At 45.0% G+C, this 17182-nt stretch overlaps 1 protein-coding gene across 4 annotated transcripts in view; it reads left to right on the top strand.

Annotated features, from left to right (window-relative positions):
- FYB1 (FYN binding protein 1) overlaps positions 1 to 17182 on the top strand; it is a 667308-nt gene that overhangs the window by 450029 nt on the left and 200097 nt on the right. For all 4 annotated transcript variants that reach the window (XM_085631140.1, XM_085631135.1, XM_085631137.1 and 1 more), the window contains exon 3: positions 11449 to 11638. In XM_085631140.1, coding sequence (XP_085487266.1) covers positions 11449 to 11638 — 190 coding nt within the window. The remainder of the gene's footprint in view (positions 1 to 11448; positions 11639 to 17182) is intronic.

The raw sequence follows: 17182 nt of genomic DNA, 5'->3' as shown, positions 1-17182 counted from the left end.
TCCACCGGATTAGGGGTGACTAGAGCGATGTCATCAGCATAAGCAAAAGTTTTGTACTCTAGCCCATGATATCGCATAGGAGTAATACCTCTGTTCACCTCCAGCCTTCGGATTAATGGATCAATATAAAGCGCAAAGAGGAGTGATGAACACGGACAGCCCTGACATGTACCACGCTTGATTGCTAAGGATGCTGTAATCCCCCATTTACTCTAAGTCGTGCAGTTGGGTCCTTGTATAGAGCCTGGATTGCTGCAACAAAGCTAACCCTGATGCCATACTGCTACATCACCGCCCAGAGATAGTCTCAAGGAGACCCAGTCAAATGCTTTTTCCGCATCCATTAACATGACTGCCATAGGGTTTCCTGAGACTTCCGCAGCATCAAGGAGGGTTATAACGCGATGGACGTGCTGCGTTGTTGCCCTCCCTGGGATGAAGCCATGCTGAGTGGGGTTTACCATTTTGCCAATTATTTTACTCAACCTAGTCACCAAAGTTTTAGAAAAAATCTTGGCATCGCCGTTCATAAGAGTTATCGGCCTATATGATCCCGGCTCTCTTGGAGGCTTCCCTTTCTTCAGGAAGATTACTATGTTTGCCCCCGCCCAAGACTCTGGGACTGAGCTCCCTGCTTGAGCTTGAAGTATTACGTTCACTATCTCGGGTCCAATTACCCCCAAGAAGGTCTTGTAAAATTCTAGGGGTATCTGGTCAGGCCCTGTTGCTTAACCAGAGGGAAGACTGCTTATGGCCGCATATATTTCTTCTGTTGTCAGTGGGGCTTCAAGTGCATCCCCGTCTTCATCATTGATAGGCTGTATAAACATTTCCCCAAGATACCTCCGTATTGCAGGAAGGTCCGTCACCCGTTCTTCATTATACAGCCTACCATAAAATTGCCTAAAAATCTCTCGGATCCTTGCTGAGTCATCTGCTATGTTTCCATTAGCGTCTGATATTTCCTTAATCTCTCCAGCCGCATTTGTTTTCCTTAGGCGCACTGCTAGTGTATGGCCAACCCGCTCGCTGAGTTTGTGACATTGCTCCCTTCGTGTGAGGAACAGTGGCAAAATTTAAAGATTGGGTTAATCTTTGAAAAGTATCTGCATTAATCTAACTGACTGATGAGCCACAGTGAATGAGGCCCGAGAAAGTGAGTGAATGACTGAGTAAGTACTAGACGAGCCAGTGACTAAATGAGACCCAGTATAGGACTATATTTATAATACAGATAATTAAGGTACACTTTGCTTCAGTACCTCCAGTACAGTATCTACAATACTTCACCCAACTTTGCCTCTATGTCCCAAACCGCTGTCCCAACAAAATATTATCCAACTTGGGTTGAAAAAATAAACACTTGTCTTTAGTAGAGTGTATCCACAAACACTAAAAGTGATCAATATACTTTCACATTATATATGGAATAAAGTACCCCCTGCCATATATTATCAGGATATTACAAGATACTTAGGCGATCCATAAACATACAGAGGAACACGGCCAAAGGCCAAGTTCCTTTATAAGGTTATGGAACTCTGAGGTGACTTGAAAAATAATTATTAATTGCATCAGGGGGTTCTTTATCCCATATAATACATGGTCACACCATCACCTTTTCAACAAACCACTTAAAACAATGTTGTGTAGCTCTTTTATATGAAAGAGAGAGCATGTTTGCAAACATGAAGAATAAGAATAAACTCTCTAGTGCAAAATTAAACACATCAAAAACCTCTTAAATATTTGTTGCAGACAGACATTAGAAACAGTTCAATATAAGTCAGTTTAAAAACATAAGCTACAGTAACTTGGAATGTGTAGAAACATGCAGAAAGATTCTAGCTTTTCTCTAACTGTCTAAGCAGTGCAAAAAATAAACATGTTCTGTCTGCTTGACATTGTAAGCTAGAAAAATAGAGCAGACGAAAGAAAAGCAATGCTCTGGTTTTCCTTGCTTTAAACAGTTGCTTCAATTATGCTCTGTGGACTGACCAGCCTTACACATAGGATGCTGGCTCTGGCAGTAGGCATCGTAACAGCCATTGTGACATCAGAACTTGACTGTAATAACTTATAATAGTCCAGTTCCTATGTATTTTCTTATAATCAATGGCCGGGAGTGTCACACCAATTATAAAGAAATTAGAGACTGGTATTTACACAGATGCCCATGTATTATAATTAAATAAAAAATTATTCTTGGTCAGACCCTTCAGCTATTCACATTTTGCAAAATTAACACCAAATTAGCCGTGAAGCCTGAACTCTGGGATTTCCCTGACATCTGCCCCCAATAAATGCAAAAAGAACAATTGATGGACAGAATGCTGCACAATGTCAAGCATTAACCCCAGTACAGAGATTTGGACCAAAATCCATTGTTGTTTTGCTCCCCATGCCATTCCAGTTCAGACCCAGCCATATACAAATCAATCTTGAATCTGTTCCCCATGGGAACAACAGTCCAGCCCGAACTGCCAGGCCAGGTCCTCCCTGGACTGGAAACAAGCATCCTGGGACCGGTTTCGGGACATCACCCCTCATCAGCCAGGCCAGCTTGACTCCAGTGGCATGGAGAGCACGGGAACCCTGTCTGGGCATACCCGTCCCACTCGGGGTGACAAATGCAAAAAAAACAATTGATGGGCAGAATGCTGCACAATGTCAAACATTCACCCAGTACAGATATGTGCCTAAATCCATCATGTTTGTGCTCCCCATGCCATTCCAGTTCAAACCCTTATCTGCCCCTATAAAAGTACAGAAGCCTTGCAGTCTGTTGAAACAGTGGCAAAGGTCTGTTTTGGCTAAACTTATGATACTTGAAAGAAACCATGAAATGTCACTTGTTAGGTAAATGAATAGGTTGACTACTGCAATGGTTGGATTTTTTGTCCATTAGTTATATCTTCCTGTATGTAAACATTTTAATGTGCATGCTTTATCTAATATATAACAAAAATAAATTGTTTGCAAAAAAAAGTAAATATCATTTTAAAAACTCCACTTTATGGACAACTTGTTATATTACAGAGCCTTATAACACATTTCAAGTAATTTGTCATAAAATGAAAATTGTTTAGCATATTGTTTTTACTGTTTATCATAAACCCATATTCCTTACAACAACTTAACCCCTTGCATGCCCGCCCCTTTCCCCGCCCAGTGCCGCGCCTTGCATTAGCGGGCGGAGTTCATGACGAGCTGGACTCGTCATGGGCACAGCGCCACCGCAGCCCATGACGAGTCCAGCTCGTCATGGGCACTGAAGGGGTTAAAGAAAAACTTGCTGTGTAATTTCAGTACAGTCTGTACCAAATTTGCGAAGAATTGCCCCAAACCAGGGCAGCAATAAAAATTGCTGAGCTGGATTTGCATGAAAAGAAGAAGAGACCAGAAGAGCACCTAACGATACAGCACTAATGTTGTCTCTCCCTACGCTGGTGCCCTGTAGTCTGCCTTCCACTAATGCACACACTTGTGCACCATAGTGCTTAGATCAAGAGTGTGTATGATGTCAAGCATAGGTTTTGTATTGGAATAGGACCGTTCCTGTAGAATATACTGTGCTTTGACATATTTTAACATTTTTATAATATTTTGAATGTGTGCTATTCGGTACAGAGTAAATACAAATTTAGAAAACTTTTCTCTAACATTACACCTGCCTCTTGTCAATGTCAGTAGATGGGAATTTTCTTCAAAACCCCATGGGTGGTTGCACGGGAATGGGCATGTAACACCTACTGTATGCCTCACTGACTGTCATGTTAAGTAGTGCAAAGCACTGCTTTGTGTTACTTTGAAGCTACTTTCTAGTGCAAAACTTGGTTTGTGCTAGAAAGTAAATTTGAAAATCAAAACTTTGTGCTGGGTTTACATCACAAAAGGGACGCAAACCCTTACAAAGTGTTTATAAATTTGGTCCTCTGCCTTCATAGTTACTATCTCACCTTTGTCTTTCTTTAAATTGAGGAATCCAGAGTGCTAACTTTCAGTGGTTGCAATGAGGTTGGAGCTCCCAACCATTCAGAGGTTCCAACTAAATGTTCTATCATTCTGTCTTAATGTTGTGTATGCTTCCTATGGCATACAAGGCTTTTGGGATGTGCCCTTTAAATGTTTGAATTTACTGTCTCCTGTAGTTTGTGAATAGTCATGGTATGGGAGTTCTCCATTGGGCGCTTAATTCGTACACGGTGTGCAGGTTCCGCAGTGTGCAAAATTGAGGGTCCCAAGTTTCAGTCTTTTACCGTCACTATTCATGCATTTGGGTCATACGGTGTGCATTAGGGAGGATTATTAAGACTGTTGCTCTGATTGCCCCACCCACCACATATTGTACCTACTGCCAGATACATCTTAGCCAGTGTCAGCATGTGCTCAGAAGCTATCCGGCATAAAAAAGCAATGCCAATAGTACTTCATGCCACTGATGGGAAAAGTATTTTTTCTTAAAGGCTCAAGGTTCTTCCCTATGCAGTGTCATGCTTTTGGCGTTGGCCCATTTTTATACCCATCGCCTCCACTGGCTCAGACGTGGGGCTTTGGGAGATTTCCAACACGTAGACAACAATCGTTTGCCAACTGGAAGGTCAAGGTTTATAAATATGGTACTCCATTTTTCGCATTAACCCCATCGCTGCTAGGCCTTTTCCCCCTGTGCTAAGCCTTTTTTTGGCTATTTGGGGTAGTTCGCGCTTAGGCCCCTGTAACTTTTTGACCACAGAAGGTATCTAGATCAAATTTGCGTCCTTTTCTTCCAACATCCCGGGAATTCTAAAGGTACCCAGGGTTTGTGGATTCCCCTGGAGGGGACCCAGAAATTAGCCAAAATACAGCTACATTTTGTTTTTGGGGGGAAACAAGTGCTGCAAATGAAAGCCTCTGGGTTTTTCCCTACAAATGGTATCAAAAAAGGGTTTATGGGGCTGAAATCACCATTTTCCCAGCTTTTCGGGAATGACAGACTTTTGTCAGAAAATCAAAAATGTTTACACAGTTTTGGCATTTTTCTAGGACATAGCCTATTTTTGCTATTTTTTGTGATTTCAACCTCCTTCCAGTTAATGGTAGACATGGGTATGAAAGCAATAATGGATCCTGGAATGCAATACATTTTTTAAAAGAAGACAAACGTTTGAATTTAGGAAGGGGTCATTTGTGTAGATCCTTAAAAGGTTCCTTTATAGAAACTAACAGTTAAATATAGGAAAAATTGACACGAGTGAGGCACCCTTTTTATTGGGAGACCTGGGGGAATGCTGGGTGGTAGGAAATTTGTGTCAGCCCGGTGATGCCACATCTTTCCCACACAAAAATGTGTGAAAAAAGTGATTTTTTCAGCTAAAATTGAAGTTTGCAGGGGATTCTGGGTAAGGAAACGTTGGGAGATCCACGCAAGCCATACCTCCCTGGAATCCCCTGGGGGTTTAGTTTTCAGAAATGTGTGGATTTGGTAGATGTCTCTAGCTGGCCGCCGAGCACGGGACCAAAAACCCAGGCGACCCCCCTTGCAAAACCAGGTCGTTTTGTGATAGACAATTTTGATGTCGCCTCAATACGTTTTGGGCACATGTCACGGGTACTTGGGCCTCCCACATGAGCGAGGCACCATTTTTATCGTGTGACCACTGAAATGCTGGGTGGTAGGAAATTTGTGTCAGCCCAGTGATGCCACAACTTTCCTACACAAAATGTGCCGAAAAGTGGGTTTTTTCATCTTAATTTGAGGTGTGGAGGGGATTCTGGGTAAGAAAACGTTGGGGGATCCACGCAAGCCATACCTCCCTCGAATCCCCCTCGTGTCTAGTTTTCATAAATGTGTGGGTTTGGTAGGTTTCCCTAGCTGGCCGCCGAGCACGGGGCCAAAAACCCAGGTGACCCCCCTTGCAAAACCAGGTCGTTTTGTGATAGGCAAGTTTGATGTTGCCTCAATACGTTTTGGGCCCTTGCCTGTCACGGGTACTTGGGCCTCCCACACGAGTGAGGCAACATTTTTATCGGGAGACCTGGGGGAATACTGGGTGGTAGGGAATTTGTGTCAGCCCAGTGATACCACAACTTTCCCACACAAAAATGTGTTGAAAAAGTGAGTTTTTTCTGCTAAATTTGAGGTGAGCAGGGGATTCTGGGTAAGAAAACTTTGGGGGATCCACACAAGCCATACCTCCCTGGAATCCCCTGGATGTCTAGTTTTCAGAAATGTGTGAGTTTGGTTGGTTTCCCTAGATGGCCGCCGAGCCCGGGGCCAAAAACTCATGGGACCCCCCTTGAAAACCAGGTTGGTTTGTGATAGGTAATTTTGATGTCGCCTGACTAGGTTTTGCCCTTGCCTGTCACGGGTACTTGACCCACCCACACGAGTGAGGTACCATTTTTATCGGGAGACCTGGGGGAATGCTGTGTAGAATGACATTTGTGGATCCACGCAGATTCCAGAACTTTCCCACAAGTGAAATGTGAGGAAAATGTGTTTTTTTAGGTTTGCAAGGGATTCTGGGTAGCAGAACCTGGTGAGAGCCGGACAACTCACCCCATCCTGGATTCCCCTTGGTGTCTAGTTCAAAAAAATGTACAGGCTTGCTAGGTTTCCCTACGTTCCAGCTGCGCTAGGGCCCAAAATCCACTGGTAGGCACATTGCTAAAAAATAGTCGGCTCCTAGTGGGGTGTCTGCCACCCTGAGGGGGAATCGGGGGAGGGGCAGAAAGACTGTGGCTATTTTTTGTGGGGGTGGCGGCATTGGTATGACCATTTTGGGCAGCCCCCACGCATAAAAAAGCCTGTGTAATTGCTGGCACCTAGTGGGCTTTCTGCCCCCCAGGGGGCAGATCAGGGGCCACTGCCCCCCTCTACCCTCCCGGGGGGCAAGAAGACTGGAATTTCTCTGGGGGTGGGGTGGGGGTATTGTCATGCTCATTTAGGGCAGCCCCTACATAAACAAAAAAATCCCTGGTTTATAGTGGGATTTCTGCCTCCCCAGGGCGGCCAGATTGGGGGCTATAGCTCCCATCTGCCTTCCGGGCGGGCATAAAGACTGTCATTTTTTGTGGAGGGGGGGAGATAAAGGCATTGGCGTGCCCTTTTCGGGCAGCACACACCCTAAAACAAATTGCGCTAAAAAAAAATCCCTGGTTTTTAATGGGCTTTCTGCCCCCCCCCCAGGTGGCAGATGGGGGCTACTGGGGGCAGAAAGGCTATAATGTTGGTGGGGATGGGGGCTTTGGCATGCCCGTTTTGGGCAGCCCCCACCCTAAAAACAAATGCGCAAAAAGAAATCCCTGGGGTCAAGTGGGCTTTCTGCCCCCAGGGAGGGCAGAAAGGCTGTAATGGTGGCAGGGGTGGGGGCATTGGCATGCCCGTTTTGGGCAGGCCCCACCCTAAAACAAATTTTGCAAAAAAAATCCCTGGCATTTAGTGGGTTGTATGCCCCCGCCCCCCCGGGGGGCAGATTGGGGGATAATGCCCCATCTGCCCCCCAGGTGGGGCAGAAAGGCTGTAATGTGGCAGGGGGTGGGGGCATTGGCATGCCCGTTTCGGGCAGCCCCCACCCTAAAACAAATTGTACCAAAAAAAATCCCTGACGTTTAGTGGGCTTTCTGCCCCCCCGGGAGGCAGATTGGGGGCTACTGCCCCCGGGGGGGCAAAAAGGCTGTAATGATTGCGGGGGTGGGGGCATGGGCATGCCCGTTTTGGGCAGCCCCCATCCTTATTTTTATATCCTAAAAAAAATCCCTGGTGTCTAGTGGGCTTTTTGCCTCCGCCGGGGGGCAGATTGGGGACTACTGCCCCCATCTGCCCCCCAGGGGGGCAAAAAGAATAAATTAATTTGGGGGGAGCAAAGGCCCACTCCCCATTCCCCCCTCCCTGGTGTCTAGTGAGTGGATCCCTGCTTGGGGATCGCCCTCCTGAGGCGATCCCCAAGCAGGGATCCACTGGGTAGGGATACCATTGGAAAGGGGAGATTCTCCCCTTTCCAACGATACCTCTCCCGTCTTTCTACGTGCTCACGGGGCTGAGATAGCCCCCTGAGCACGTAGAAAGGGAAACTGAAATGAGCCTCTTGGCTCATTTCAGTTTCTGTTTCACTGAAATGACGTCAGCGCGACATGCGTGCCGAACGTCATTTCAGGGAAACCAGGGGGGGGCCTCGAGAGCTGGGGAATAGTGTCTTAAGTTCAGCACCGCCCAATACCATGTGATAAAAGCCAGTGTCTGTAAGCAGCTAGAGACTATGAGTGAGATTGTCTAAGATATCTCATGCGGGTTTTTTGGGAGTTAAGTAAGTGTGAAAAAGGAAATTAAATTGTGTACGTTTAAAGCAAGCATTTCTTGATACTGTGTGCGTACATCTTATTAATAATCCCCATTATCTGTTGTTGAGTCCCCATTTTTCTTTCTGGTTAATCAGCTTAGGTCTGGTCATGTTTATTAGGGTTTTGCAGAATCAAATCACCGATCTTTTCATGTGCTCTATTGTGTATTTTAATTGTAAGAACTCATCTGTTTATGGCTCAGTATCTACCCACCCAAGTCTAGATAGCCCCTTACAGTTACAAGATAGTACATGGATGGAGGAGGCTTATCTACTTGTCGAAGATGGGTGACATTTCCAATCCCAAATGATAAAGAAACTAAAACTTATCTTACAACTGAAATGGCCGGCAATGCTCTGATAATATCTCAATTAGACTTAGGCAGTGCTGTTCTAGCCAGGACTCCCCAACCTGCACTCAATGATCTAAAAGCTATGCTTCATGAAGCAGTGAGGCTACTCTCCTCCACAAAGAAATTCGATCACATCTCCCCAATACTAATGGATTTGGACAGGCTCTTTATCGTAGTTAGAATCAAATTCAAGGTAGGATGTTTAGTCTTCAAAGCAATTCATGGCAAAGGCTTGGTCTTAGTTGACCAACCTTCTCAAGACATCAGGCAGTTCTCTGACCCTGAGAAGCAGAGAAAACCTTCTTCTGGAAATACCTTTATTCCGAACCTCTAATGCTTGACAACATTCTTTCTCTGGAATGGCCTCAACCTTCTGGAACTCCCTACCTACGGTCATTAGGGCTGCCCCACCCTCATTTTCTTTTGATTTCTGTTAAAGACTCAATTGTTCAAGCTCTACTTGGCCCACTAATCCTCCCAGTTCAGGCAGGATCAACCAGAATTCCAGCACACAATCAGAACTGATTGATAGGTTAAACTGTTATGCAGGTCGCGGATACCCTTGCAGGTGATAGTGCGCTTTACAAACAGACATCACGTAATATAACATAATCCTCACCTCTTCCTGTACCTTTGCATTTGCCATTACCTTCCTCTTCCCCACTCTTCTTCTTACTCCAGCTAACCATTCACCCCTGCTTCCTCTCCCCCGCTTCTGATACTACTACTCCCTCCTCAAGTCTCCTCCTCTCCTTACTCTCCTTCTACTCACTCCCTCCCCCAACTCTCCTCCTCCCCGCTTACCTAGTCCTGTTTATGTTAAACTTATTTTACTCTGTTGGATTCAATAAATTACCTGTTCTATGTAAGACGATGTGTCACATATATTGTTAACCTGTAAAGAGCATCTAAGCCTTGGGAAACCATGCACTATTGAAATCTGCAGAATAGATAATAAATGAAATCAGTCCAGGACATGAATCTCATGATGGATTAGAACAGGGTGATATCTAGATAGAAAACGGAGATGGCATTACTCACAAAGAGCTGATTTCATTGTGGGAGTCACCCAGAGAGTCAAGATATAGTAATAATTATTGAATAACATATTTTGCCTTAATTGTCTTTATCGGTAAAGTACACAGAATTACGCTAAATAGATACTTTTGATAAATGCCTCCCACCCTTGCCTGCATGCACAAATGTATTACTTCTTCTTGCGACTACGCCCGTACCTAATAAATAACTTGTGCACAATAAAGGATTAAGGAGCTGATCCACCGTGAAAGGTGCACGCATTGCTTAATGTGTTCAGGGGTTGGGCACCGTTACTCATTTTTGGGGGCTGAGACCTAATTTCCATGTTCTGTCTTTGACATAGAACAGGGGAGGGAAAAGCAGAAAAGGGAGAAAGAAGGGGGAAGCAAAAGATAGAAAAACAGTAATAAAGGAAGATAACAGGAACGAAAACAAACCCTAAAGAGTGATATAGAGAGACATGAAGTTTAGGGTAGTGGAAGAAAAAGGCATCCTTTGTATGGGAAACAGCCTTTACCACGAAGCATTTTCTACGCATTACGTTTACAACGGTACACTTACCTCGTAAACGTCTTCACAACGTGTGATGCTTCAACGACCATCTTTACCACGCAAGCAACGTCATCACGGAACAACGTCTTCCTAATCCGAAAAAATGCATCAGTCCGTTTTCAGTGTCGGCGGAGACCTGCAAAAAAGGCAAAAAAAAGAAGAAAGGGGGCTGGGGGGGGGGGTCGCCCCCCCAAAAAAGAAAAAGCGGGGTAAAGGCAAAGCATAGAAAAAACATTCCGTTGTAACGCATGCGTGGTAACGACATATATTCCCTTTGTATTTGTCAACCTTGACATTCGGTCGCACCAGCAGTTTCAGGATGGCTCCTCCGTAATGGCGGAGTAGTGTCGCCCCACTGGTCAGAGTCAGTCAGTGAAAAATAAAATAAAACAATATTATCATTTTATTATTTTATTTTCCGCTGACTGACCGAGCCTGGGAGTCTTGGGCTGGGCCAGGCCAGGCCATGGCAAGGAGGAGGAGTGATGGACACTGTAAAGTGTGCATGCCAGTTTGGCCGGCCATCGTAGGCCGGCCAAACATGCGTGTGCACTTAAGTTTCTCCAACCCAGCTGTGTTGACAGCCGAGTTGGAGAAAAGCTGCAGGCTCTGTTCGTGAGCGAGCGTCAGATCAGTCCACTCAGGCTAATCTCGAACGCTGCTCTCATGCTTAGTATAGCCTGAGAGCAGTGTCTGGATTGGGGGGGAGCCTGTGCTTTGTGTCCCAGTGACTGCTGGGAGGAGAGAAGCACCGAGGCGGCCGACAGTGTCAGCCGCAGGCCAGGTACATTTTTTTCATTATTATGATTATTACCCTAATCCCCCCTCACCTCCCCACCCCCACTTTACTTTTGCGGCGGCCACCACTGCTGGGATTCTAAGAAAAACGTTGCCATTTATTCTTTTTATAAACTGAACACTGGGTAAACAGCCAAGGAATAACCCTTCTTTAAATATGTGACAGATTTAGAAAGTGTGCTTCAGAATCAAGTGGGTATTTAATCCTATTTGCCATCCTCTGTGAGTGGCAACATACTTACAACCCTTATTATGCTTTGTTATGCCCCAGTTACTGTATGACTACTCCAGAGACATAATGCACATAAAGAGTTATAAAAACAATTGCCATGTTCAGAGCATGAGAACCTTTCATAGATGTTTAATGGAAACTGATTTCTTTTTAGGCTCCAGCAAAGGAGTTTTCAACATATCAAGTGTCTCCCATCCCTCAGCAAATGCAGCCTTCCCTCCGCCACCACTGCCTACTCATCCTACAGCACAAGCCATGGCTCCTCCTCCACCACCGCATCCAGCTGCTCTGCCTTCTGTTCCAAGCCTGCCTCCCAGAAACTTCCCGCCTGCAACAGAATCTCAGTAAGTACTAAATTGTCTGTCCTTTGTGGGTTTTAAAGAGATTTTAAGGATCTGGTCAGACAGTGGACTCACCTTCTCTTTCTCAATGGCTATAGTTATAAATTAATTAACATTTGCATACTGAAAGGACAGCATTCATGGAGCAGGAAAATGTTCCCAGTGGTCCATGCATAGGTCTGAGAATATTTTCCTTTTCTGTGAATGCTGTGCTTTCATTATGCAAATGTTAACTTAATTTTTAACAGAAATCCCTTGCGCCATATTACAAGGGCATTATATCCTAAGGCACTTGTATTCTTGTGGACTGGAGACAGGGCCGGCTTTAGAGCTGTTGGCGCCCAGTGCGAAAATGCTTGCTTGCTCCCCCCAATGACCACCTCCGCCAAAGATTCCCTCACCACCACCCTTTAACAGTGCCCAAGTCTCCATAACCAATCTCTCTAAGATGCAAATATAGCACTCTCTCTTAGATGCATATATAGTGCCACTCATACCAGTGTAGGGTGTCAGAGCACTTTGCCTCACGCACACATTACAGAGACAATCAATCATACGTGTGTAACTCAGCGTATAAAAAATGTTACAAAAGCCAGAGGACTACAAGGTGTAGGAGTCATATGTCATCAATACTGGTAGGCAGTATAATTTAATAGTGCTTGGTTTAGAGAAGCACAAACTCAGAATGTAAAAAGGAACACCATAGTTGGGGGTTCTCTTTCATAATGAGAATAGATTTTGCCCAAATTAATCCTTTTTGCAACATTAATCTTTGCTCAAATCTATACTTTGCAGCGTGCATGAGGTTCTTTGATGAAAGTTAATAGTTCAGTACAATAACAAAGTGCATAGAATGTAAATAGGTCAGTGGGTTACTGCTTTTAAAAGAGACATAATTTTGTTACTTGCAATTTATAAGTTGACATACTATATTAGTATTTTTACTTATAAATTGCAAGTAACAAAAGGATCTCTCTTTTAAAAACAGTAACACACTGACCTATTTACATTCTATGCACTTTTTAATCTGCTTGGTTTTACTTTTCTGCAACAGGCGTATTAACCCTCTGCGCTACTTTATAGTGAGTCAAAACCCCAATTAAACAAAACTCCGTCTCTTCAGAAAGAACATTAATCAAAGTATTTATCCTGACATTTTTTGTTGCCCGGAAATTGCTAGAGGAAATGAACACGGCAGCAGGTGTTTTAACCCCTTCGATGCTGCACAGATTCCGCCGCTGTGCTGACGGAATCTTGCGCGGGCGTGGTCATGACGGAATGGTTCCGTCATGAGCACAGCTCAACCGTGGGTCATGACGGAACCATTCCGTCATGAGCACCGAAGGGGTTAAAATAATAATAAACTTGCAAACACGGCGCCCCCCGAAAGCCAGCACCCGGTGCGGTGGCACCGGTCGCACCGCCCTAGAGCCGGCCCTGACTGGAGTAACCCATACGCCTTGCCATTCCACTATGACTTCAAAAGAACTAGAAGGCCATTAAATGTCCTATGTGTTGACTGAGGTATCAACACTTTGATGTCATTGGGGAGGGGCCAAAGAGTAAGTGATATAACTTCCAGCATTTAGTGACTCAAGGTCCATTGACATTTCAATAAACTGATTAGTTTGGTCTTGAGCGCATCATAGATGCTAGCGATGTAAAACGACAACCCACATTTTTTGCCTCCCCCTCCAACTAGGTTAAAAAAAATGTAGGCCTACATTACCAACTTGTCCTTACACTCTGTACATTGTGAGCTAGAGTCTGCACCTCAGATGCAAACAACCACCCTTAACTTTTAGTATTCATTTGATTCATACAGAAATATGTTTATTAAACTGACCCATCTACTCCCACCGCATAAATTCCAAAAATTCACATAAATCTTTCCCAGTCACAGTCTTTCTATGTAACCTTTAACCAGCCCTAGAGGTCGCCAAGTCTTCCCTTTTGTTGGGGTTGAGTTTATCTAGCTTCTTCCTTTCCCAAAGCAAAGTCTAATATTCACCATACTGGCAAATATTTCCATTCAATTTAGTATATTGTGGGAATAAATTCCTATCTAAAACCAACATGAGTCACGTGCTTCAGGAGTGGCCATTAAATGCATGGAACCTAAATTGGATGTTAAGTTGGTGAAATTACAGTGTTCTGCCTCCTTTTTTTTTCCGGACAACACACACATAAAGGTTACAGGGACGTTATAGTTAGGCAGACATTTCACTCGTACAAAACCAGAGAAATTCAGCAGTTATAGTTAGCTGAGCTAACTATAGCTTGCGCCCCTGCAATGCACTGCTTATGACCTCACATATTAATCACTCATGACATGATCAGTTATGTTATGTTATGTTGACCTCCATTTATAGCGCGCTCGGATACTCGAAAGTGTCCCGGCGCGAATGCCAGTTTGAGGGCCAAGATTGATTGGTTAATTGAAAAGTAACGTTTTTAGCTGCTTTTTAAACAGCCTTATATCCTGGGGATTCCGAAGCTCATAGGGCAGGGCATTCCAGGCCTTAGCCGCCCTGACAGAGAGGGAGCTACCTCCAGCTCTAGCAAGGCGGTAGCGAGGAATAGCAGCCAGGCATTGCCCAGAGGAGCGAAGATGTCTAACAGGCACATAAAAATCAAAGCGTCTCCTAAGATACGTGGGCTCCGAATTATAAAGGGCACCATAAGCAATAGTGAGAGCCTTGAACAGAACACACTGACCCACCGGGAGCCAGTGCAGATCCCTAAGAAGTTGCTTAGTGCTAGTCCTCCCGGAAATTCCTAAATGTGCTCTGGCAGTCGCATTCTAGATGGTCTGAAGCTTTTTTAGCTGGTAGTCAGGGAGGCCAATGTATAGTGCATTGACATAATCCAATCGCGAAAGAATAAGAGCACGGGTCACCATTTCCTTGGCAGCCATAGGCAGCAATGGTAGAAATCTTTTGAGTTGTTTCAATGTGCCAAAGGACACTCCAGCCAATTTTTTTATCTGAGGTAAAAAGCCGAGGTCCTCACTGAACCATATCCCCAAGTTTTTTTACAGGGCACCCCATTGAATTGGGCAAGGGGTAACTCTCGGGCCAAATGGCATCCCTAAAGTGCGGCGGGAAAGACCCGTGGAGGAGAACCTTGGACTTATCCTCGTTGCATTTAAGTTGGGCCTGCGCTAGCCATTTGAAGACTTCAGTAAGACAATTTTTAGCTAGATCAGGGGATAGATCGTTTTTCTTCCACATAAAGAGAAGCTGGGTATCATCAGCATACGCTATGATCTTAGCACCCAGCACCTCTGCCAGATAAGCGGCGTCACATAAACATTGAAGAGAAGAGGGCTCAGGGTAGAGCCCTGGGGGACACCAGTGGTTACACTTCTCAGTGTGGAAGAGAAGTGGGGCAGCCACACTTGCTGTGTTCTATTCTCCAAGAAAGATTTAATACAATCCCATACCAAGCCGGTGATTCTGATGTTAGACAAACGGGCCAAAAGTTGGCGATGTGGTACCGTGTCGAACGCGGCAGAGAGGTCCAGTAAAATCAGTGCCGCTCTGCCGCCGGAATCTAGACGCTCTCTAATAGCCTCGGCCATCTCAACCAGGGCCGTCTCTGTACTATATGAGGCCCTGAAGCCTGACTGGGCTGGGTGTAAAGTGCCAGAAGTTTCAACAAACTCATATAGCTGTTTGTGGGCTGCTTTCTCACACACCTTCGCCACAGCCGGGAGAAGTGAGATCGGCCGATAGCTAGCCGGAGTGGCAGGGCTTTTTTAGCAGAGGGAGAAGTTTGCCTGTTTCCACTCGGATGGAACCGTGGCAGTTAGAAGCGAAAGATTGATGATTTTATTCACTTCCGGGTTAACTACCTCCGCCACTGCTGCCAGCTGCCCGCTAGGCAGAGATCGGCTGGGGAGCCTGATTTGAGGGATTTAAGAATGGCCAAGGTATCCAACAATGGAATAAGAGTAAATGCTGACAGAATGGTGCGGGCAGGGTCAGGAATTACATCCAGCCGACGCGAGTGTTCCGCCTGCACCTGAGGAGCAGACCCAAAACTATTCTGGATTATTTGGATTTTGTCTATAAAAAAGTCAGATAACTGCTTGCACCAGGAATTAGAGGCAGGAACGGCAAAACATTCTGTGCGTGGTTTCAGGGAACCCTGGACAGTTGCAAAGATTTCCTTGGAGTTATTTTTAGATTGAGCGATGCACTTTGCATAAAAGAGACCTTTGGCTTTCTTGATGGCAGAGTAGTAGCTGTTCTGAGATTTCCTGCGTGCTATTTTGGCCAGCGGGCAATACGCTTGTCTCCAGCTACTTTCAAGCTTTTTGCATGATTCTTTTAGCTCTTTAAGTTCATTGGAAAACCAAGGTTTAGACAGGGTGTTTCTAACTCTCTTATGTGCCGTAGGTGCAGAAAAATGTTCCACTGCTTGTGAAATCCAGTTATTAAAACCCCCTGCAGCCTCCAACAGATCCTCAGATGCAGCAGGGTGAGTCTCTAGCAAAACTCTACAAAACGCAGCCGGCTCAATGTGTTGCGGAGGCCTGACCTCAAGTGGCCTCATAGTCTAATTGGAGGTCTTAACGGTCCAACAAAATTGAATAAAAAAATAGTCGGACCAGGAAACAGGGAGTGGGTCCAATACAAAGAAATCTAAACATAACAGTGGAACCTTCTCACTGCCAGCACCTAACCTACTATTGCTCCAAAAGGATATCCTTTTTGTACTTGCAAGGATACATGTGGACACCGAACAGCACCCACCGTCACAGTGCTTGTTCCCTCAGGAACTCAATAATTTAAAACAAAAACACAGGTGCACCACACAACAACAAATAGGTCAGTAGGAACCAATATAAAGTCCAAATCCAGGAGACAAAGAGGAAAGGATTCCTTAGTTTACGCTATGGGAAAGTAGGAGTAGACAACATCTAGGATATGCCCCCCACTATGTGATGGAAAATTAATCCATTGAGTCAAATGGACAAGATCTAATGAATCCTTTAGTTCTCTAGTATCAGTAGCCTCCTCACAGTCTAAATGGATATTGAAATCACCCAGGAGTAAATAGTTAGAATAGTGCAGGGCTCTAGGCACAATAGCTTCGTCTAAGGCTTTTAAGAAAGTGCTAGCAGGACCGGGAGGGCGATAGATCAGTGTGGCCCCCAATGAGAAGTACTGGGAGATGGTAAGGGGAAAATCCAGAGCTTCCCCCTCCAAGATGTCGTATGACTCTGCTGGCGTAAAGACCCAGGTTTCCCTAAAGACAACTGCCACCCGCCACCTCTACCTGTTTTGCGGTCAACCCTGGCTATTTATACCACCCAGGGATGGCCAAGGCAATAACAGGGGCCGAGGACTCATTAAACCATGTCTCTGATATGAAGAGCAAGTCTAACAGATTATCAGCCAGTAGCTCCAAAATATCAAGAGCATGTTTAACCATGGACCGTGCATTGATTAAAGCAGCTTGTATACACTGGTAGTTCATAGGAAAACTGGGGCCATGTTTGTGGGGCGTATTAAGACCCGAAGAGTGATTAAAACGGAA

This window comes from Triturus cristatus, chromosome 2_1 (assembly GCF_964204655.1).
Source record: "Triturus cristatus chromosome 2_1, aTriCri1.1, whole genome shotgun sequence".
Taxonomy (NCBI): Eukaryota; Metazoa; Chordata; class Amphibia; order Caudata; family Salamandridae; genus Triturus; species Triturus cristatus.
This window is presented reverse-complemented; position numbering and strand designations above follow the sequence as displayed.